Source organism: Phasianus colchicus, chromosome 11 (genome assembly GCF_987193195.1).
Source record: "Phasianus colchicus chromosome 11, bPhaCol1.hap1.1, whole genome shotgun sequence".
NCBI classification, from domain to species: Eukaryota; Metazoa; Chordata; class Aves; order Galliformes; family Phasianidae; genus Phasianus; species Phasianus colchicus.
The window spans coordinates 20,136,930-20,160,471 of NC_143446.1; the positions used below are offsets into that span (position 1 = coordinate 20,136,930).

Below are 23,542 nucleotides of genomic sequence, written 5' to 3' on the forward strand. Positions count from 1 at the left end.
GTCCTCCCATCACCGGGACAGGGAGGATATTTGCTGGGCACTGCAATGTTTGTGAGAAACCGTGCAGAAGACCCAGCCCTCCCACGTACCAGCACGCAGAGGGCACGTTTGGTCGCTCGGAACGCGTTGCAATGCCAAGAGAGCCGTGGCTTCAGACGCCGTGTACTGCTAAAAATACCGCGCATCCGCCTGCCGGACGCCGCGCCCGCTGTTGACCCGAGGCGCCCCTTCGCTGCGCTCCGCGGACCCGAGGCAGCGCGGACCCCGCGCAACCCGGCGCTCCCCCTCAGGCCCCGCCCCCTCTCACGCCATTGGGCGGGAAAGTTTCTTGCCGGCGGCGGATTGGCCGAAGGCCGTTCGGGGCCGCGGGCGCCGCCAATGAAAGGCGGCGGGCGGTGCGGTGCGGGACCGGCGGGCTGCGGGCGGTGCGCGGCATGGAGCTGAGTCCCGGCGTGCAGAAGGTGCGTGCGGGGCGCGGGGATGGGCGCCTTTCCGACACCGCGTCCCGTTCTGGCCGTGCTCGCGGTGCGCTGCGGGTGCCGCCGCGCCGGCGGATCGCTGCGGGCAGGGGCTGCAGCAGCGCTCTGATTGCCGGCGGGGTCCCGCCAAGGACGGCGCTCGGGCGGCTGCACTCCTCACCGTCAGCGTTCCCTGCGGCTGATCGGTGGATTCGCTCCCCTTTGTTTCTAAGTTCGGTGGAAGGGCGGTTCGTGCCCTCCGGTCCGAGAGCGCTCCGGCGCGGCTCTGCCGGAGCAGCGGCTGCTCGTGGTGCGCGGCTGAGCGCCTTCCCGGCATTGGGCACCGCGACCCTCGGGCGCTGCCGGCTGCCCTCGCTCGGGCCGTCGGAGCTGACGGCCACCTGAAAAATCCCGCATCCCCGCGGTACCGTGGGATGAGCAGATGAACCCGAGTGACCGCCCTCCGTTGGCGTGGTGTAAAACTGCGCGGAAGGGACTTTAACGGCGAGGAGCGCTGTGGGCAATGGGCTGCCGGGGAGCGGCGGTTCCTGCGGGCTCGCGGGGTGCGGTGCCTTTTTGTGGCTGCACCGCTGGGAGGTGAGCAGAAACCCCAGCGCTGCTGGATCGCCATGTCCGGCTGTGCGGGGCGGTGCGGGGCTGCCGGGGCAGCCTCTCCTGACCCGGGGGGAGGGGTCCGTCTGCAGCTCCTGCTGCCCTCCGGTGAGGTGACCCTGTCCTGCGGGCACGGGGCAGCGCTTGGTGAGTGCCTTCTCTGGTGCCATCCCACGTCCTACAGCGCAGTACTGTCAGCGTGGCCGCGGGGTCCGCTGCAGCCTTGTACCTGGGGCACTGCTGGGGGCAGGCTCTTACCAAGTGCTGAGCGAGAAGCGCTCAGGAGTGGGAAATGCCTCTTTGTCAGTCCCAGCTGCAACTGTGGGCTGCACTGCTGTGTCCGGGGCTGCATGTTGGTTGGTATCAAGCACCAGCTCGGCCCCTGTCCTGCTCAGGGCTCAGCCCCGGGCTGGGGATAGGGTGAGAGCAGCAGGCGAGGTGCTGTGCCATGCAGCAGCAACGCTGTGGGACAAAGCTGTCTGCGCTGGGCATGCTGGCCGGGAGCTTTGAGTATCATCCCTGAGGGGCCAGAGCCATGTGGCTGTGCAGTGGTAGCTCAGAGGGCTTGAAATACACAATGAAAGGCTTCTGCATGCCAGCCCTTCCAGAACACATGGCTTGGTGTTAGCTCCCCACAGATGAAGGACAAGGGGGCACTTTCAGCTGTCACTTCACTTGAATCTGGGCAGGCTGTGCCTAGATATGGCAGCACAGAGCTGCACGTCCCTGTGTCTGTCTGCACGGTGCTGCCTGCCCCTGCTCACCTGGGCTGCAGCCATGAACACAGCATGGCAGGGGGGAACCATCCCCACTGCTGTGCACTTTGAACGGGAAATGGAATGGCACAGCAAAAACAAGAGAAAACACTGAGCCAGGATCTGTCTGAATAATACGCCCAAAGACAAATGGGTGTCTTCGTGGCAGACGGCTGTTTAATTTCCTGAATCATGAGAAGGGCAATTTTTCTGGGCACAGGGTGCAATACTGTCAGATTTTAATTTGGCTTGGCAGCACCATGCAGCCGGTCTGAGCAGGCCGGGAAGGCAGGTCTGGAACTCATTAGGACTTGTTGCAGGGCCCTGAAAATTTGATTTTCAATCACTGTTGGGTTTAATTATTGTTGATGTCTTGCCTAGCGCATTATGGGATTCTTTCTGAGGAAATTAAAACAGCATGAGCAGGACGGCATTCTGCTTGGCACAGGGGTTGTTTAGATTGAATTCTAAATGGAGAGTTAAAACTTGAAACAAAGATAAAGTGTGATGGCTGGCACCTTGTGCCGTCCTGGAGCCGGCTCAGCTGGACTGTGGCCGCAGAAGGCACCGGGGTTTGTGTACTGTTCTCACTGCGTTCAGTCAGGTTTTTTCAGGAGAAGAAAATAACCTTCTAAGCTAAAAGCACTGTTCAAAGCCAAAGTAAAGTTTACTCAGTTAATATAACTCTTGGTTCTTTAGCATTTTACTTCTTCGGTTCTTTAGCATGGATTTCTGCAAGCACCCAAAGCAGGGGAATGGCAGAAGGAAAGGGAGGCACTGCTGTGCTGTGGCTGTGGGACTCTCCACGTGTGGAGGGTGGCTGCAGCATTGGGACGTGTCAGTACTGCACAGATCTGCAGAGGTGCATGAGAATCCTGCTAGGGTTTGGGAATCTGCCCTTTAAGCCCCAAATGTGGGGCTTTTTAACAACTGGAGGCTGTTGGAAACTCAGGTTCCTTCAATATTGCTTCATAAGCTGTATCCCGTGATGAAGGTGCACACCTGGGCTACACCCACAGCTGTGTTCCCCACTGTACAGTGCCTGCCCTGCAGTGCTGTGGCAGGGGTGCTATTGGACAGTGAGCTCTCCTAGCAGAGGCTGTGTCTGAAGGAGCCCTCTGCAGTGCACATCTGTGAAATCTGTTCCATCCAAAGCCACTTGCAAGTAATTGGGGCATGCAGTGACAATGGTAGTAAACACTGCAGCCACTGCATGTGCAAAGCAGTCACATTAGTCATCGACATGTGCTTGTGCTCTCTTGTGCAAGCACTGTCAGCAACTGAGCAAGCTGTTCAGCCTTGCTGCTGGACCTTGCAACTCTTAACAATTGGGCTGCAAAGCTATTTATGTGTTTGAGACTTTGTCTTGCTTCATGGTGCTGCTCTCCGTTATCAGGAATTCAGGGCTTTGTTATGAGAACCAGCACCTTCTGTGTCAGGCTGCCCTTGGCTGAGGAGCTGCTGGGCTCTGTGTGGGCACAGCAGTTACAGGTGGTGCAGGGTGATGGATGGTGATGGCCTGGCCCCCATAACCTCAGTAAGGCTGTGTGTGCTGAGATCCCCACTCCAGGTAGCCAACGCAGTAGTGTTGGAGCCAGAGGAAATGCAGCTGTCTTGGAGAAGCAGATGTTGATCTTAATGCAGAAACCTGCTTAGCTCTGAGCAAGTATTTATAGATATGAAATCATAAAGCAGGACACGGGTTAAAGAGCTTATTTTGGGACTTAGACTAAGGGCTAAATCTAGACCCATAAAGTACAATTTACAAGTTACTAAATCCTTCTCATCCGGCAGGGAGGGAGTGTCTGGAGTATTTGTTCAGGCTGAGACTTTTGTTTTTTAAAATGTGAAAGAAATATTGTATTTCAGCCATTCAGGAGAAGTGGTATTTGGATGTTTCCAGAACGAGCTGAAAGAAAGATCTCAAGGAAGTGATTTCCAGACTTTGGAAAAGGAGAGCTGCTTCCTGCTGGTCTCAGCCTGGCTTCCATGCATGCACCACATCCCCCACAGCTCGGCAGACCTGTCCTGTGCTGCTGGCCATGCAGCTGAGATCAGGGGAAGCTTTGAGTTGAGGCATCATAAATTGTTAAGGCCTGGCTTGCTGGGTGCAGCATCACAAACCAGCAATAAATATTCAGAACCAGTCAGGAGCAAGGAACAGGAAAGGCCCTTCCTCTTTCCTGGAGGAGTGGGTGATCTCTGTGAGATGGAAATGAGCACTAATGAACATCAGAAGCGTGTGTGCTGGAGGCTTATGTGTAAGTCAGAGCTGTGCAAGTAAAGCACTGAGGAAGTGCATGAGGATGCGTGCAATGCATCAAACCCTGGTTAAGAGAAACTGCAGCACTGAGATGGCTGGGTGGTACCAGAACACAGTGTGCTCACCTACTGCACTTGTACACATCTGTCGGCAGCCTCAGTGCTGGGGTTCTGCGGGCCTTGCCTTCCAAGAAAGGGGCTCCATTCCCTCAGGATCAGCTTTTGGCAAATTATTCCTGGTAACACATAATTGGGAAACAACCTGTCCTAGGAAAGCAGCCGGTCCTCTGCAGGACTACACAGCAGGGAGCTGAAACAGCGGCTGTGTGCTCCTGGCATTCCAGCTGGGTTCTTCCCATTCTGCACACCTACTTGCAGCTCTTGGTTTCCTAGTTTAGTCCAGAAGTCTGAAGCGCTGTCTTAGTTGTGGAAAAATCTATTCAACCTATTTTCTTTAAGCCCTCCCTTCTCTTATCATTAGTTCGCACACTGTTGGTGTAGAGAGGAATGCTGCCAACTATTTGCTCTTGGACCAGCAGGATGTGTGTGGAGGCTCTGTTTGGTTATCTCTGACATGCTGTAGGCTGAGCAGCTCCATGGAAATAGTCTCCTCAGATATCTGTGCCTTTCCCAGCCTCTGTGCTGCTGAAATAACAGGCAATAGGCTTCTTACTCTGCAAAGTGTAACATCAGTTAGTGCCTCCAGTGTTCTAGATGATCCTAACTCATCCACAAACCCTCTGGAGAGAATTGGAGGCAAAAGACAGTCTGTACGTAAGTGATTTGTTTTCCTATGAGTGTGGTAATTTAGATAACTGTGTGCTCAATCGGGAAGGGAAACAAGTTGCTTTTAGATCATGACTACAATAAATATTTTTCATCTGTGAAAATGAGAAAACGGAACTATCCTATGCTGTTCTGATTCAAAGTTATTATAGCAATGTGTGTGTATTAAGGACTTGTAAGGGCAGTTGCTTCTGCTTGCACAAGTTAATTCCATCTGCATGGGTGTTCACACTCTCCAGCTGCTGGACTTCCTTTAAGGAAATCTGACTTGCTTCCCTATTATACAAGCTTAGTTCTACAGTCAAATAATGACAATAAATTAATTGCTATCCATCCCTATACCAGAAATTAACCAGTTCTGCCAAGCAAACTGCTCCCACCCATTGTGAATACAATACCCTTTTCCCTTGATGGAGGGATGTTGCACTTCTCAATCCCCAAACATTGTAGCTGTGGAGGAGCCCATGCAGAGGGCTCTGCTGGGGTGCCCGCATCACCTCTGTGGTGTTGGAAGTGCTTTGCCCACATCCCTCAGTGCCACATCTCCATGTTCCTGGAACACCCCTGGGAAGCCTGTGCCAGCACCTGACCACCCTTTGGAGTAGAAATTATTTCTAATACACAGTGTGCCCTCCCTGGTGCTACTTGAAGCCATCACCTCTTGTCCTATTGCTGTTACCTGGCAGCAGAGACCCACCGACTGCAAGCTGGTTTTGTGATTAGACCAAAGTTCTGGTGGGCATGCTGGAGGGAAGGCTTCCAAGGGAGTACGGTCTAAGCATCCCTGCTCAGATAAGGATCTCCTTATTGTGTTCTTGTTACAGTGACTGATCTTGCAGCTGGAGCTGGCTCCCTTTCCTGTTTTCACCTTTCTTGGGAGACACTCAGCCCAGTCCCACAACGTGTTGTACTTTTGCTAGGTGTCAAGGGGAATTTATCATCTCTCTTGACCCCGTGCCTTGCCTAAGCATGGCCAAAGAGATAGTGTATGGGGTAGCCTAGTCTGATAGCAAAATAAAAGCAGGAAAGTTGAGCCAGTGCCAGAGTCACAAATGCATTACTCTTACATGCTGTCAGTAGCAAATTCTTCAGTGAAGGTGGATGCCCCTGCCTGGGAGGGGAACAGGCTGTGAGCAGTGCAGAGCCTGGTCAGCACCCCCTCAGCTCATCTGTGATGGGTTGGATACCAGTCTGCTGTTCCTGTGCTCTGTTCTCTCTTATCTCAAAGTCCTTAAAGGAAAGCACTTGGCTAATCTGTGTTACAGACATTAAGAGCTTCCTGATCCTGTTGTGACATGAGATAAATCACCTCTCTGCAAAAACAGCTATAGGATGTTAGCTTTCCCATGCTGCCCTTCTTGAAACTCTGTTCAATTTGTATTAATATTGAATTTCTTCTACCCGTCCCCATAAAGCAGTTGCATCTCATGGAATGAGCATCCTGGGAGCTAGAGCTGCCCTGTCTTTCTGTGTTAAATAGATGTTTTTCCATGCCATGAAGTCCTGTCAGCCTGCTCATCACTGGCTGCAGGAGGACCTCATCCCAACTGAGGATGTGATGTGTTTGCTGGTAAGCTGTTCATCGCTGCAGCTTTAGGCTGGATGTGTGCACAAGGCTCTGTGTCCATATTGAGCCAACCCCACAGAGCAGTGGGAAGTATTTGTGCACTGGAGGTGCAGCTGTGGAAGGGAGGGGGCATTTCTGAAGGTCTGTGCCTGTGGCAGCTGCTGTGTGTGCTCTGCCCTGGGTGCTCCACGTTGGCCTCCCAGTGATCCAGAAGCTTGGTGTGATTCCCTGCAGTGCTGGACTGGGGATGGCATGGTTTCTACTAGAGGAATGCTGCCTGGGAGATGCTTACCAAGCTTAGTCTGGAGTCTCCTCTTCTCAGATGTACAAAATGGCACTTAAAATCACTGTTGTGAAAAGAGTAGAAAGAAGCTTATCTAAAAGGGTTCTCAAGTCACCTGGATGTGAAAACAGCTCTTCCTCTGTGTGCCATTGAGTATGGCCCCTCGCAACAAACTCAAATGAACCTCAGCAGACCCAAAGGGACTATAGCCAAGGTGTGCTGGAGTGCTCAGAGAGTGGTGATACGCCAGGAAAGGTCTTCTGAAATCTCAGCTAACTGTGAGCTGAGCAGGGCTGGTGGAGCTGCATCTTGGCCAGCTCATGGCTTCTAACCAGGGTCTGTCTGGCCATCCTGGAAGCCCACTGTTCCTTTCCAAAACAGACAAGTCTAAACCAAAAAGAATGAGTTTTTTTTTTCCACACTGACATTTGTCATTGTAGGTTTTCTTTTTTTCCAAAAATTGAGCAAACTAGCCAGTGTCTAGGATGGACTTCTCTTTGGCCAGTGTAATGAGCCACAGTACTGCACTGACCAAGAGGCTGGCGTATTCCTGAAATTGTTCAGAGATGTTTTTGTGGGTAGAATGGCCTCAATTTCCTATCATTTCACCGCCTAAGAATTTCCTCTGCACTGACTTGCTTTCCCTTAGTAGCAAGAATGCTATAAGACACAAAAAGCCAAAATAGAAGTCTTAAAATGCATGGTATATCTAGTCATGGGGAGCAGAATTTGCATTTCTTCCAAGCAGTCTGTTGACACAGACATTTTCTAAAGGCATTACAAAAGCCTTCAAACTCTTCGTATCTTAAACTCATGCGTCTTTTTTAACGCTGCTGTTCCCAAATGGGTTTGGACACTGGCAGAATCGAAGGCAGTCATCTTATTTCACATTCTTACTGGGTTCGGTGGGGTTTCCATCTTTTTTTTTTTTTTTACCCCTTTTCTGTTTTAAAGAAGAAATCTCCTTTTATGCATATTTGAGGAGCTAAAGCTGAGCTGTGAGATGAAGCTCCATATCTGGGCAGGAAGTGCTGCTGACCAGGCAGCCAGCAAAGCAGACATGGGCTCCTGTTATCACTGCACAAAGATGGAAACTCCCCTCACTGTTAAAGGAGAAAGAACCATGCAGTCCTTCAGATGGAGATGTTCCAGGGCCTTGAGATCTCACAGGGGGAGGTGCTGCCAGGGCAGTGACAGGAGCTACATGTCGCCCTGGGGAGGTGCTGAGTTTTCATAGCATTTATCCCATACATTTTTCTATGGCTGTTGTACAATTAACAAAAGTACAGTTCAAAGAGAGGCGTGGCTAAGATGGTATTTTACAGGTTTATAGTTAGAAAGATTATTGTGGTGAAAAGAGACAATCAAAAATGAAACGCCCACTTGTGTTCCAGGCTTGTAGTAGAACACTCCAAAAGAAGGATCTCCAAAAAGAAATCCTCCCCCCGGGGCAGTCAGCCCTTAAATGGGATCTAAGAGAGGTGCAGCCAGGCTCCACCCCTTCTGGTCACACAGCTGAACTGCCCTCACCTGTGCTCCCATGGCTGACCCAGTCCTTGGCTCAGTGATCAATCAGTGGTTCAGCAGTTCCCATACAGCTGTATACCAGTGGCTTGCACACACATTGAAGAGCTGTGCTCTGTGAAATCCTGCTATGGACACCTGCAAGCAGAGGTTTCCAAAGAGATGTGGAGCTCCTGGTGGGAAAGGTGTGTGATCAGGACTTGGTGAGGGCATTGCATCAATGGAAGCGATGCGAAGCCTTGGGCTGTCCTGCTCAGTGCTCCACAGCTCCTGCTGCTGACAAAGCTTCTTTGCTTCTCCACATGGACTGTATAATGAGACTCTTCCAGAGGAGTTTATTTAATCCAGATGTTTGCATTTTGAATAAACAAACATTCATGGTCCCTTGTCTGTACTCAGCTTCTGTGTGACTCATTAAGATAAGAGATTACTTAAATTAAAAAAAAAAAAAAAAGGAAAGAAATGAGTTGGTACATAGCTAGCACTGTTCCAGAACTGACAAGATGTTTTGTGATCTGTGCTGGAACCGTAATGCCTGTTCTGGAGAGCTGGCTCTGAACTGAGCATCCAAAAGCATTTTGTTTTCTGCGTGTCAGAGGCAGGGGGATGTGTGTGCATACACTCAAGTGCACGTTAGAACATCTAGAAACGTATTTTTGTGGATTGCCGTAATGTCAGCAAAGCAGTGTCCTGCAGTTTCTGGAACCGTCTGCTCTTAAACATTTCATCCTGATTAGCATTACTGGGCTTCTCAAGTGTTGGAAGGGTGGGGAGCACCAGCAGAGCCCCAGTGCTGCTGCCCGGGGCAGAGGGATGTGGTGGGCACCGAGGGAGGAGCTGGGCTGGGGGGGCACAGCAGGTGCTGGGTGGTGAAACAGAGGAGAGTCACAACATGGGCTGAATTAAGATCTGCCAGGCAGGCACTGCCCCTTCATAAGCTCTGCAACCTCAGCTGTGTGTTGAGGGACTCCACATGTGTATGCAAACATTTGGTGCCTAGCACACGCCAGCACTTCTGGAATAAAGACTGTGTACAGAAACTTGGTGTGTGGGAGCAGGCACCAAGGAGGGCATGGTAGCTTTGAGCCAGCCTTAAAGCAATCTGGCGCTTGACAGTGCCCCTGAGCACTGGGGTACCAGAGTGTGCTGCTGAGGACGAGCACCTTGTGGCTTGTTCTCTGCTATGAGGTGCTGTGTAAGATGCAGAGGGAGTTCCTTGGTGCCGCTTGCTCAGCCCTGCTGGTTTCTCAGCACTGTGCGTCTCAGCGCTGCTGCCTCGTGCTGCAACAGGTGCTGCCCTTCCCTCAATTTAAGGAAAAACACTTTATCCCTGAGAATGCCAAGGATCAAGAAGCAAACCTTTCCCCATGGGTGTCCTGCTCTGTTCCAGATGTCCATGAGCCAGCCGCAGTCAGGACGAGGGGTGCCGTGTTTGCGCTGCAGAGGGACCTGTATGGGCTTTGAGCCACATTCCTGGAGGTAATGTCTGCTGGGGTGGACCCTGTCCCTGCGTGCACCCCTTCATGTCCTGCCACGTCATTGGCCTTGAGTGCACAGAAAGCACAGAGCTCTGAGTGCTGCCAGAGGGTGTGGAAGGGCCACAGTGCCTTGCCCGTGTGAGCACTGAGCGGGGACCAGCTCCCATCCCCTTCCTTCACTTCTCCTACCCTTAAAAGTTTACCTTTAGTTTTACTTTTATGGATGCAATTAGCTGCTATTATGAATCAATCCTGCTTGTTCCAGGACCCTGCTGGAATACTGGAATACAGGACCCTGGGCTTGCATTAGAGTTAGTCTTTTCAAAACTTGATAGAAATGCTGGCCAGCAGAGAATGCTCTTACAGGCTTCTCTTTGGTTTATAGCCATTGCAACTAGCTGAGTGCCAGGCTCCCGAGGAATCCTGCCAGGAAGGCCTTTTGGCTGATCTCACACCCCAGGGTGCCTTTAAACCTTCCTACGTGCCGGGAGCTCCGTGGCTGAGCCTTCAGCCTCCATGCTCATATTAAAAGCATGATGTCCCTTGTCGCCCATAGGAAAATATGCAAGTCGTGCAAATGCAGCCAGGAGGACCACTGCCTGAGCTCGGATGTGGAGGACGACCGGAAAATTGGCCGCCTGCTGTCAGACTCAAAGTATGCCACACTCACTGCTCGTGTGAAAGGAGGGGACGGCGTTCGCATCTACAAGAGGAACCGTATGATCATCACCAACCCCATCGTGTCGAGGAAAGACCCCACCTTCGACACCATCACATACGAGTGGGCTCCGCCGGGGCTCACCCAGAAGCTGGTAAGGGAACAGCAGCTGGTTCCAGCAGGGCACAGCTCGGCCCTGCAGCACAGTTGCCAGGAAGAACAGCAAAGCTCGGGGTTTGCCTTGGCAAACATGCACATAATGCTTAGTGTTCTGGAAAACTGTGTAAATATCCAAAGTAGGTAGAAAAGAGGAACGTGTTGCCTTTGGGTTTTTATAGGCTAGCTTACATTTCTAGTAGAAGTCGTTACATGTTTTACAACAAGAACGCTTGCTCCTTTGGTAACGTTCGTGTCCTATAAAACTATTGCTGAGGAGAGATCCCATCTGCCTGCCGCGAAGAATCACAGAATCATTACGGTTGGAGAAGGCATCTAAAACCCCCAGCCCACCCCCACCATGCCCACTGCCTGCATCCCTCTGTGTCACATCCCCGCAGTTCTGGAACACCCCCAGGACAGTGACACCACCACTCCCTGGGCAGCCCATACCAGTGCCTCTGTCAGTGCCTCAGCTCTTTGGAGAAGAAATTGTTCCTAATGTCCAGCCTGAAGGTTGGGTGGTACAGAGAATGCAGGAGAGGGCTTCTGGAGGGAAAGCATTTGATGTCTGACTGTTGTGGTGCTGGAAATATTACACATTATCCTCATTAGTGGACAGCCTTTGCTCTTCAAATTATGCAAATAGTTTAAAGCTACTTAAAATTGCAACCAGATTTTTTTTTAGAAGACAAATTGGGAAACAAATGTGAAATTGCCGCTGCAAACTCAAGTGACAGGCTGGTTATTTATTCTTAAGCCCAGCAGCCTTCACCCTGCTGCGAGGGCCCTGCTGGGCACACAGCTGGAGGGCTGCTCCGGGGCTGCCAGGAGCAGAGCCCTGGCATTAGTGCAGGGCCAGGGCTGCCACTCGTTTCACTGTCTGGCTGTTCAGTCGCAGTGCTACCGCCTGTAGTTTCCTCTTTCTTTTTTGTGAGTTGGAGCTAGCACAGCAGGAATGTTTGTTTAACCAATGTTTTCCTTCCATAGGTCCCGGGGGGAATTAGGGAACTTGCTGAGGGATGGGGAGAACAATGATGGCACTTCTCCAGCCTAGCATGTGATTTATTAATTATGCTGCCCAGCCCTGCATTTATCAGGAATTGAATTTTCACTGCTAAAAGCTGGCTGCAGGGCAGTGCTGCAGCACCTGGCACCCCGGGCAGGGCTGCTCTGTTCCCAAGCCCCGCTGCCGTCCCACTGTTTCCACTTTTGTGGCACTGAGCACAGATGTTCCCTTTTGCAGATGTGGGTTTGCATTGCAGTGCACAGCTCCAAGCAGCAGGATGCAACGCTGAGCCAGCAACACAGAAGGCTCAAAGTGAAGGTGCTTCATGGAGCCCTGGCACTTCTTGTCTCTCGAGGCTGAAGTTGTGCCTAAACAGATTGGAAAGAGTTTTAGTTCGTATAAACAGTGCTCAGGAACTTTGAAGACAATCTTGATAAATTTTGGTTTAATGATCAACTTGACAGACTTGGGAAAATTACTGGATGTCTACAATTCTTGTGATAGTTCTAAAGGGACTTTGGCCAAAAAGCTTTTAGTGTATAACTGACTCACTCCAGTGATTTCCTTCTGATGGCAAAGTGGAAACTTGGGTGTTTTTTTCTATAATGCTGTGTTGAAGTGGATGGCCCAGTAACAGGGGAAGCTTGGGGCATGTTTTTATCAAGCTCTGCCTCGGCAAGTTAGGAGGTAGATATGTGGGGTCCTTGGGGAAAGTGGATAAAGTACTTCCTAAAATATCTCCAAAATGCAGAAGTTAGTGAAGTTAGTGGTGAAAAGCTAAAATGGCCTTTCTCAAAATTATCTGTACATGGGCACCATAAAATAGCATTTGACAGCAGTAATACACAATAGTAGCAAAAGAAGCAGCTTTTTATTACCCTTCAGTTTTTGGTGTTATTTTCCTGGTCTATTCTCTGGACACGTTTTAAGACATGTGCAGTTGTATCTGTAGGCATTCCCTTGGCCAGGGCGTGAAGTCACAATGAATGTCTGCTCAGACACTGGGAACTGCTGCTCTTCAGTACACAGACCCTTTTAGGAGCAGTGTGAGATGTTGCTCAGAGCCTGGCACTGGGTGCAGTGAGGTGCTTCAGATGCACTTCTGGCACGTTCTGCTCTCCCAGATCTGGTGTGAGGGTGCAGTAGCCTTGGCCCATTTGTGGAATGGTCTCTTTCACTAGGGTTACACCACACCACTGCTCTCTGCTGGTGCTCTTGCTGCAGCTGAGCCATGCCAGCAAGCTGCATTGTGAGCTCTGTCTCAAAGTTCACCATACAGCAGATAATTGTTTTGGTTGTGTTTCTTTCCAACTGTCAGGTGTTAATGGCTGTATCTTTATTCTGTGAGGCACTCTGTGTGAGGCCTGGCATGAGCTTTAAGTGAATTTTTGTCTTTTGCTTCTGTAGTTTCTGTTAGGTCTCCTGACTTCTGTGAAAGCCATCTTGGTAGCAGATCACTTTCACAGCATCCCCCAGCTCTGTACCCAGTTCCTCCCAGCAGCACCATTTCCCACAAGGCTGTGACCGTGCCCCTGCAGGCTTCTAGGTATCCATCCTGTCACTGCGTGGAGTCACAACAGACTGAGTTTTGATGTGTAATGTAGCGTGCAGAAAGGTTAACATATGCTCCAAGACATGGGGGAGAAGCTGTGATTTCATTAAATCATTTATTTGGTGCTGTCATAGAGCTGCAAGCGAAAATATTGCCCTGAAATATTGCTGTTTGGCTGAAGGCAGACAAAGTGGAAGCTGACTTTGAAGTTTACACAAGTGTGATGAGCTGCTCAGAGTTCTTTTTCTGTATTTAAAAGGCCATATTGAGCCGGACTGTGTACAGTGAATAGTTAATCACTTCTCCATTCCTTTAAAATTCAGTTTTCAAATGCTGACCAAGTAAGAAACAAATCTAATGCAGCTGGATGCTGGTCTTTAAAACTCGGTGGCAGAGAGCCAACTGGCTGCCCATTTGCTCTTCACACTACAATAGGAAAAATGCCTTGAGTAGGAAACTCCCTTCCCTTCAAGCACTGGGCCAGCAAGAAGTAAATGGCACAGCCCCTTCCTGCAGATGTGGGTGAGCCTCTCCAAGGATGAGCCTCTCCAAGATCCGCTCACACTGCTATTATGGGAGTGGCAAGTGGCCAGCTGGGTAGGAAATGGAACATTGGGGATGGTTTCTTGGCATTCATCTACTGCATGGCGGGGCATCCGTGGCAAAACACCTTCCCTTTATTGCACAATCAGTCTGGTAGTGCTGGCCTTGGAGATTCAGGCTCAGCAGCCATCTGACTGCTCTTTCCTGTTTAGGACTTTATGGGAGTTGTAGAGGGATTTCTTACCGTAAATTGCCCTGTGTGCATGCCAGGTGGGGTTGGGGTGCCCTTCTGAGTTCCCCTCCATGAGTGACGTGTCCCTCGAGCCCTGATCCCTGTGGCCAGCTTGCTCAAGTGTCTGGCTGCTGCTTGCATCGAGTGCATTTGGTTTTTCGTTGCCCACGTGCCAGTCAGAAGCTAAAGGGGTGGCAGGGTGGGGGTCTGTGCCTGACTGTCACCTCTCACCCTCGCAGGCCATGCAGTACATGGAGCTGATCCCCAAGGAGATGCAGCCGGTGGCAGGCACTGACGGTGCCCATTACCGCCGGCGGCAGCTGGTGCGGCAGCTCCCGGTGCACGACCACGACCCGTCACAGTGCCGCAGCCTGGCCGAGGGTGAGGTGAAGCTGATGGAAGACTTTGTGAAGAAGTACAAGGCGGAGGCGCTGGGCGTTGGGGAGGTGGCCCTGCCGGGCCAGGCTGGCAATGCAAAGCAGGAGGGCAAGGCAAAGGATGCGGGCCCGGCGGCCGAAAAGCCCCCCGAGACCACAAACGGGGCCCTGGAGAGCACGGCCACTGCGGGGCTCTACGTAAGTCCTGCCTGGAGGGATGGGTGCTTCTGGGGGGTACGGCTGGAAAATCAGTGCCAGACAGGTGGGAGCTATCATGCCTCATTCACTGCTCTGCTCCCGCTTGTCTGAGTGCTGGGACGCCCATGCAGAGCAGACGATGCTCGTTGGCATCACCAGGTCTGTGGTGTGGCACTGAGAGGCCCCGGGGTGCCACCTGTACCCATCCAGGCAGCGGGGAAGGGCTGTCTGTCCTTCTTGACAGCACGTACATGGTGAACCACCAAGGTGGGCAAAGGCCTCTTCTCCCTGTTTGCTGTGAGAACAAGTGAGTTCAACTTGGGATTCTTGGCAGCTCTGAAAGATTGAATATGATCTGTTCCCAGGTGATGGGGTGTAAATAAGATCAGAAGCTGTGTGTTACAGCATGTTAGCAAGTATTTTTGGCTCTGCCTCTAGAGCAGTGCAAGTGAAGGAATGCAAGCAAGAGGAGGCAGTGTCTCAGCCTCATTAACACTGCTGTGAACACGGAGGTGGTACCAGGCTGCAATTGCCTGGGGAACTTGGTGCAGAGCACACATGTCTCTGGCCTTAGAAACAGGTTTCCACAAGGAAACAACTGAGATTCCCTAATGCCCGTCTAGATTTATATTCTCCAACAGCAGCTGAGTGGCCATGGTGACTGCAGAACACATGCTTATCATAACATGTGTTGACTGAAAATACTTCTCTCTGGCCCTGGAGGGTAACTTGCAGCAGAGGACTTAGAGCTGGAGAAATGGTATCTGAATGTTTTTAAGGCAAGATTTTTCTACCAACTACTAAACTGAGATTGTAACATGTTAAGAGCAGTTTTCATTTTCATTCCATATTGGGTAATGTCTCTCCTCTGCTATGTCCTTTTCTATTAACACATATCTGACTTTGAGTCCAGTGATGCAGTAAAAGTTTTTCAGTATTGCAGTAAAACATTGATTTGGACAAAGAATTTCAAGTTTAAAAAAAAAAAAACAACAAAACAAGGAAGGTTTCCATTACACTCATTAATAAAAGTCATCGTAGCAATTAGGGTTTATTTAGACTACAAGTCTGTCCTTCTAAATAAATACATAACTGGATGTTATTCTCCTTAGAGTACAAAGCATTATTTTTCTTGAGGCACTGGCTGGAAAATGGAATTGCAGCAAAATCACAGAAGCTACTCTTTGACCAATGTGTTGTGCAGCTCAGCTTGCAGCAAGCTCCAGAGTGCTGTGGTTTCTTTCTGTACCAAAGGCAGACCTCCTGTTTCCCATTCTAACAAAACACTCGTCATTTTTAATGTGATCTGCAGTGCAGGAATTAATGCAGCTGAAGGAAAGTGAATGGACTGTATCCCACAGTAAGGAATTCCAGAAGGCCTGCTGGTTTTTACAAAACTGCATGGGGATAAAAGTTCTGCCATAGAAAAATAACAGACCTTTCTGTAGTAACTTAAATCTGTGTTGGATATCACAAGGTTGGAGGAGGAGGAGGAGGGTACCTGCCCCACAGAGCAAGGAGGCAGCCCACCAGGCCTGGCTTGAGGTGGGTGTTCTCCTCCTCTGTGTATCCCAGACTCCCAGACCTGTTTCTGTAGAGCAGCGAGGAAGGCTTTTTGGGAAGAGATGAGTGCCTTTGGGTTAGGGACTGAGGGCAGTGGGGTGCTGAACTGCATATTTTGGAGATTCTGATTCTGGAGCAGTTTGTCATGTTTCTTCCTTGAGTCCATTAAGAGTGGGGCACAGACTCTCACCTATTTAATACCAAAGCTTTCGGTCAGCTCCAGCAGCTTGGTTTCACCTATCTCAGATCAAGGTGTCGTCCTGAGCCATGGATTTATGAAGGCTGGGTGTAAAACACTCTGGCTTTAGAAGAGAATGACCCAAAAGGCATTGAGCACTGCACCAAGAAATAAACTGAGACAGTTTCCTCAGGTGTCTGTGTGGTCCTGTGTTTGGGCAGTTGAACCTCCTGTTGCACGTTCAGGCCAGCTGTGTTGAAATGGTGTGTAAAGGAAAGCAAACAGGGCCAACGTAAATCACTGTGGACAAGGCGTCTGAGCTCACATGGCTTCTTGAACTTTTCTCGGCTGCAGAGAGGGGCCCCACAGCAACATGGCTGTCCTATTAGCTGAATGCTTTCCACCAAGCACAGAATATCTTTAACCCTCCCAGAACTGCAAAGTCCTCCGGTGCTGTAAGCCACCGTGCTGGAAACAAACACATCAGATCCTTAAGCTATTGGCCCAAGTTAGCTGTTGTTCCAGCAGATCTGAGGCCAGCAAAACCGAGCAGGAACTCCTTCTGTGGGAGCTGCAGCCAGGGGGGAGAGCAGGTCTGAAAAACAGAGGGGGGGAAGGACGCGTTCTTGGACAGCACCTCTGGCAACAGCACTAATGAAGTCTTCACTCCTCTCCTACATGATGGAGGTGTAAAGTGAGTGCTTAATGTAACCCCATCTTAAATTTGAAGAGCCACTTTTTCTTTAGAGTGGTACTGGTAGAGGAATACAAGTTATGTGATGCTTCAGAAAAGCATGGTGAAAATTTGCAATAGAAAGAAGCAGCAAAATAAGTGGGGGGTTTAGTTTTACGTTGGTTTTTTTTTCTTTTTTTTTTTTCTTTTTTTTTCTTTTAGTAGTTCTTTTTGGCAAGAAATTTGAGCTCAGACTTGGAAAGCTGCTCGTGTTTGTTCTCACTGCTAGATCCTGCAAGATAAGCGAGGCCGGGCTGGGTGAGCCCGGAGGCTGCTGAAAGGCAGCAGTGAGGCTGGGTGCCCTGAGCAGTGAGCTGCTGCTTGGGGCTGGTGCCTGGGAAGCTGTTGGGATGCGGGGACATATCTGTGCTCAGCACAGAGTGCTTCCCTCATGGTCTGCCCGTGCTGAGGTACAGCACATCGCACATGGCCAGCCCACTTCTGCACCGTGGGCTGTCACTTCCTGTAGTGGGATTGTTTTTCTGTTTTCTAGAGGAACAGAAAGAGCACAGCTTCTGCAGCTCATTGGAAGCTTATCTGCTCACTTGCATAGTTCTTGCAAGTGCTCAGAAGGGCTGATGGAGCACTAGAAGCAGGCATATCCCCTTCCAGGCTTGGATATGTGTCTTCTTGTACTGCCTTTTCCACGGCTCCAGATTTGCTTCTAAAGCAGGACATGCCTGTCACTCTGTGGAACTGATCATGGGGCTGCGTGGGGCAGTTCCCAGAAGTCCAGACTGAGCAGAGGAGGAGGCACTAGCAAAATGTGTGGCATGCTAGGAATACTTGCCCTGCAAAGCAGCTGGGTGGGTGTAGGTAGAGCAAACCCACAGCCTGCTGCTGGGAAGGGAAATGCAGGCTGGAGAAAACTCCCTAGATAAAAAGAATGATCTTTTTAGTATTTATACTAGAAACTAGCACAGAGGGGCTAGATACAGTGGGTAAAATTCTCTGCAGTTAGGCACAAAGTTCATAAAGAAAGAAAGGCTGCAGCAGCATCAGCTTTATGGGGCTTTCAGCCCATACTTGGCCATATGACAGGCAAGCTGCTTAACGCTGCACCTTGTATTTATGAAAGCGGTGCTGATGCTTGATGGAGGAGGCCTGGCCTTGCCATCAAGACTGTGCTGGATGAAGCCCCAGTGCTGTTTAGGAGCGTGAGCTGGATTGAATGGGAGCTGAAGTCACTGCCCGCCAGCCCCGCTTGGACGTGATTGCCAGAGCAGGGCTTCAGAGCTTGTTAGCCACCCATAGGGTCACCCTGCAGGCACAGACAGAGTCACCCCAGTCCGTCTCTTTGGACTGCTGTAAATTGAGAGCAGTGCTGAAATGTGCAGAGTGACACCTGCCTTATGTAGAGACATACTTGTTAAGAAGTAATTAGAAAAGACCGAAGCTCCTTATTTCTGTGCATAGTATCTGTCTTTGACACGACACATTTTTCTGCACTGTGGTATGACTTAACTTCTTCTCAGATAACATTTGGACTTTAGTACAGGTTGGCTGTTCTGGGGGATTTCCCCTGAGGCCATGCATTTATGGAGCTGGCAGTGGGCAGTGCCAGTCTCACTTGCCCAAGGACTTGGCTGGAAGGCCGTGAGCACTGTTCCAGATGAGGGCTGGCAGATGCACATTTATAATGACTTTTAATTAAGATTTGGTGCTCAATCCATACTTAATACTGTCCAAATGTTTACTGAAGACAATACAGTTGGAGATGTCTCTCCTGTTGGCCATGAGTGCTCTGTGATTCTGTCAGTGTCACTGAGCCCCACCACAGGATTAAGACATTTTTTCCAGTCCTTTCCTTGAGCTGCACGCATCTCTTTCTCTTCAGTTCAGTGTTTTCTTGCTCTTTCACCTCACTGCGGTTTCTATAGCATCACTGCAGACTGCTTTCTGCTTGCTGTGCCTTTCAAGCTGAAATTTGGCTTTGGCATTCTTAAATTTATCTTCACGGAGCAAGAGCTAGGACAAAAACAGCCTGAGCAGTGCAGGATTACATGCTTTGTTTCCCCTGTCCTTGGCAATACGGGATGTCGAGCAGAGCACAGCGGTCCCTTCAGACCATTTCATGGTGGGAAGCATTTGCCATTGCATGCACTGTAATTGCTTTGCCAAATGGGTGGATAGGAACTATATAGGAACTATATCAAAAGATGCCACGAACGAGAGTGTCTAAAAAGCCAGGCAGCACAGGCAGCAGTGCCATTGCCGCAGTTTTTGCAGCAGAAGCGCCAGCGTTACGCTCTCTCTTGCAGCGCTGCGAGACCTGCAAGCAGGCGGTGCCGGAGGACTGCCCGGTGGTGTACGCAGACCGGGCGGGCTACACGCGGCTGTGGCACCCGGCCTGCTTCGTCTGCTGCCGCTGCGCCGAGCCCCTCGTCGACCTCATCTACTTCTGGAAGAGCGGGGCTGCCTGGTGCGGGCGTCACTACTGCGAGAGCCTGCGGCCGCGCTGTGCCGGCTGCGACGAGGTATGGCCTGGGAACGCAGGCTGCGCTGCGCTGGCTGCGAGGAGCTGGGCCCCGGGCACGGGGTGACGGCACCCTGGGTGCCATGTGTTGTGTCGGCGGCCTGGCCCTGCTCCTCCTGCGGCCCGCGGTGTCTCCGTCCCGCTGCCAAGGGCCGCCTGCCCCAGTGGGGTGGCGGAAACGAGCAGCGCTGTGTTTGTCCCGTAGATCATCTTCTCGGAGGAGTTTCAGCGGGCAGAGGGGATGGCCTGGCATAAGAAGCATTTCGCCTGTCTGGAGTGCGAGACGCTGCTGAGCGGCAAAGCCTTCAGCCTGGACAAGGGCAGCCTGCGGTGCGCGACCTGCAGCCGGAGCAAGCGCCTCTGAGCCGCGCGGCTGCTGCACGTGCTTGAGGCCGAGCTGGAGATGGGGTAATTTGACATGAAAAGTGGACAGTTAAAAAAAAATGTAGAGTCTGGTTATTCGCTTGCAAGCAACCAAGTACCCCTTTGCATCCAATAGAGATTGAAGAAAGAAGTTTACTAGGGGAGGAAACAGGAGAAATGTGTGTGCGTGTGGGGTGTGATGTACCCACAGACCGTGTTAGAGGGCACTGAGGAGACATTTGTGTTGTTTTACAAAGTCTCTCAAAGCTTCTCATGACTGACATCTTGCAGTGTTCTTTCAGAAATAACACATCTCAAAAATATTTTTTGGCACACTAAACCTATGGTCATGGTTAGAAACAAGGGTTGCTTTTATTTTCTGAAATCCATACTGGAAATCTCGCACTAACAATGATGACAACTGTACTAAATCAATGGTTTTGAACAAATTGATTAACCCGAGTGATTACTTTCTGAAAGCACACTATATAGAATTGCAGTAACATGTAGCTGTAGCTTTCTCCAATGTGTACAATGATGTAAAAGCAAGTAACAAGATGGCACACAGAGCGATTGGTTGAACCTTAGTGAGACGGAGCCATGCAGATCCCCCCGAGGGCAGGCGAGTGCTGGGCAGCCAACTAATTCCGCCAGTCTGGGTTTTAGCCATGGAGCTGGAATGCAAACACTTCTGGCAGTTCTCACCCAACCCCTGTTCCCAGTTTTATCTTGCTTGCCTCCTACCGTCTGTTATTTCAAGGGAGTGTTTGCACAGAGAGGCATTGTGCTCCTGCCATACACTGGAGGTAGTTAAGCATTTAAAGTATGGAACTTTTTCAGCTGTTTTTTGAGCAGGAGTTTTATGGAAAACAGCTTTCCAGCCTAATCTGTCCTGTTGGCTTTTTGGTGCCTGAAATGCTGCAGCACCAGTTTTTCCCCCATAGTATGTCAGTGACTCCATCCAGCAGGGATGAACACACTGAGCGAGGTCAGCCCTGTGCTCCAGGTCTTGTTGGGGTGACATCGTTCCAGGATCTGCACTAAATCTCTGCTGCTGATGTTCATTTCCTAAGTCATGCAACGCTTACATTAGTCACAGAAAATGCCAATGAGGCCAGGCTGGCCAACGCTGGTGTGCTCAGTCATTTTTCTTATACTAAATGTCTACATTCTTTGCCAGAAACAACTGGAATATTTTTTTGCAGAGATGTGTGTAAGGAGCTCACAATTGCTAGGTTTTCCTTCTACTGCAGAAATTGCTGGTCTCTCTTTAAAGTCCACTCCATGCTCTCCATGGATCTTCTTTATGACTGAGCAACTTGCCAGTGGGTGTTGGTAGAAGCTGTGCCTGCCATTGCATACAAGTCACAGGGATGCTGTGCCCCACCATGGGAGGAGCAGAGTTGGTCACTGTTTTAGGGCAGTTGAGAGAGATGTGATGTAAGACACCTCCATATGCTTGTAGCCACAAGCCACCAGAGGATGCCTTGATTTGAGTTTGAAGTTGTGCTAGGAGGAATAATAAAGCTTCCTTGGATCAGCCTTACATACAGGCACTTCAGTTATAAGCAAAGTGGAACTGAAAAATAAAACCCAGTGCTTAGCTTTATTGCCTCTTCTTCGTTTTGTTACATGGAAATGGCCAATCTTTGTAAATTATTTTTAAAGACGTGGCATAGTTCTAAACCCTACAGTGTTAAGGCAGCCAAAAACGCATACGCTCAGTGTAAGCAGTGAGAGAAATAGCATGAATCACTTAGGAAAGAAACATTTCAGCAAAGACATTAACATCCAAACAGCATTCCTTGATGGGAACTCATTGTCCATGTACACTTGCAGCCAGTTACCTCTTAGAGTGATTTCCCTGTGAGATAGGGCACAGCATCACACAGTAGGCACAGCCATTACACACCTTCGGAACAGCAACAAATCAAGTGCAAGAAAAATCAATAAAACATCCAGTTATTAAAGGTGAAAGAAAATTAACCAAATAACTACTGCCAACAGGCTGCTGTGGCCTCTCACTGGGTGTGTTTTGCCCTGTTTTGTTTTGCCTTGGTTGGCTGCGTTGTCCTTGCCATGTGTTTGTGTTGCAATGAACAGAGAAGGGGGTAAGCCCGTCCTCAGGGGGCTCTGGGGTGTTTCTTCAGCAGCATGGTGTGCTCAGGGATCCTCAAAGTGCTTCTCCAGGGCTGCTCCTCATCCCCACGTGCTGGGCAGAGGGGGCTGTCTGTCCACCCCATCACAGTTAAAAGAATTGTAGAGGCTTGGGTGGAGGTTCTGGTTGTGTTGGCTTTAGAGGAATGTGGGTGGTGGGTAAATGTCAACGCAGAGGAATTTGGGGAGGCCAGGCTTTCCCAGATGGATGCCAAGTGGGCATCTGTCTCCTCACAGTATTTGGGTAAATGAAGCTGCTGTCTTACTGCTGCATCTGGTCTTGCTTGTTCTGTAATGGAATCAAAGGCTCCGCTCTTTGCGTTGTCCTGGCTTCACATCCATCTTGCACATAAAGACTGTCCTCAACACAAGTGCCTTAGTCGTGAGTTTATCTTGCTGGGTTCTGATCATAGTCCATACCTGGTAGCATCAACTTCATTTGCATTCTGCATTAATGCAATCTTCCATAGCTAACAGCTTTATTTCATTACTTGGAAAAAAAGACACCACTGCAGCATGTGCTGGTTTGGACCTTGATTTCGTGATTTATAACTTGTAATTCAGTGTAGTCCCACTGTCAGCATATACATGCCTGCTTCAGGCTTTTGGGACTGCTGGCGTCCACTTGAGCCTTTTTAGGCATTTCTATAGCTTGTAAAATACTGCCTGCTGAAAAATGTATTGCAGTTAAACTGCTTAGCAAAATCCTGTGCCTCTCAAGTGTCAGGAGCAGAAGCGTGAAATTAATGCATCTAGCAGCTCAAACCATATGTGAGTCTTTAGTTTTGATAGTAAAATTGAAATTCGGTGTAGGCATGAGAAGGTGTTCACCTGGGTGAGGATGCTGCGTTGTCGCTGGGTTTATCAGCTGGAACGAAAGAGGCTGCTGCACACCTCCTGCATGCCATGAGCTCCAGTTATTAAGAAAGCCAAATCTGTGCAGATTTGCTGGCCTGTCTGGCCAAAAGTCATCGGCAGGCAGCACACTGAGCATCCTGCCAGAAAACTGATAGAAACAGAAGTGTCTCACAAGGTTACAGTGTATGGCAGGAATTGCCCTCAGGCAGACTGTGTTGTGTGACAACTGAAAGCACCTTGTGCCACAGCTGTTTCCAGTCCATTGTTTCAAATAAAAGCTCCTCTGTTGAGAATGCTGTATTATGTTGGCTTTGTGTATGACATTTAGTAGGTACAGAATGCCTTGAGATGCCAGCTGAGAACAACCCTGCACAGCACAGCACCACACCAGCAGGCAGCTCACACTACTGCACTGAACAAGCTGCAGGAGGAAGGCTGGGCTGCTGGTCAGCAGCAGCTATGATCTGCAGTTTTTCAAAGTTTAACAGATCTGAATCTACAGATTCCTGCAGTGCTGTCTTGTTTGTGATCCTTTTTTTTTTTTTTTTTTCCCAGAAATATTTTACTCAGAAGGGTTTTTCCAGCAGCAAGGCGCAGGCTGTTGGGAGATGCTGTCTGGCTGTCCTGCAGTATCTCCAAGGCCAGCAGGGATGCAGCAGTAGGATGGCACTGCCCTGCACCAAGCACTGCTGTGCCAGCCTGGGGGTCGATATGCCTCTGGGCATTTAACCCCTGCTGTGCCCACATCAGCCAAAAGTGTGGGT

The 23,542-nt window shown here is 50.1% G+C and overlaps 1 protein-coding gene across 2 annotated transcripts; it reads left to right on the top strand.

The window, feature by feature from the left end:
* Positions 1 to 361: 361 nt before the first annotated feature.
* Positions 362 to 23,246, top strand: LMCD1 (LIM and cysteine rich domains 1). 2 transcript variants are annotated; one of them, XM_031605425.2, is made up of 6 exons: positions 362 to 461; positions 9,638 to 9,726; positions 10,282 to 10,537; positions 14,115 to 14,450; positions 19,186 to 19,401; positions 19,606 to 23,245. In XM_031605425.2, exons 1-6 carry the CDS (start codon positions 435 to 437, stop codon positions 19,762 to 19,764), a joined length of 1,083 nt encoding a protein of 360 aa, XP_031461285.2. In that variant the 5' UTR covers positions 362 to 434; the 3' UTR covers positions 19,765 to 23,245. The 2 variants fall into 2 exon arrangements, with proteins under 2 accessions (XP_031461285.2, XP_031461293.2); XM_031605433.2 differs by lacking the exon at positions 362 to 461 and adding an exon at positions 920 to 1,055 and having other exon boundaries at positions 19,606 to 23,246.
* Positions 23,247 to 23,542: the final 296 nt, after the last annotated feature.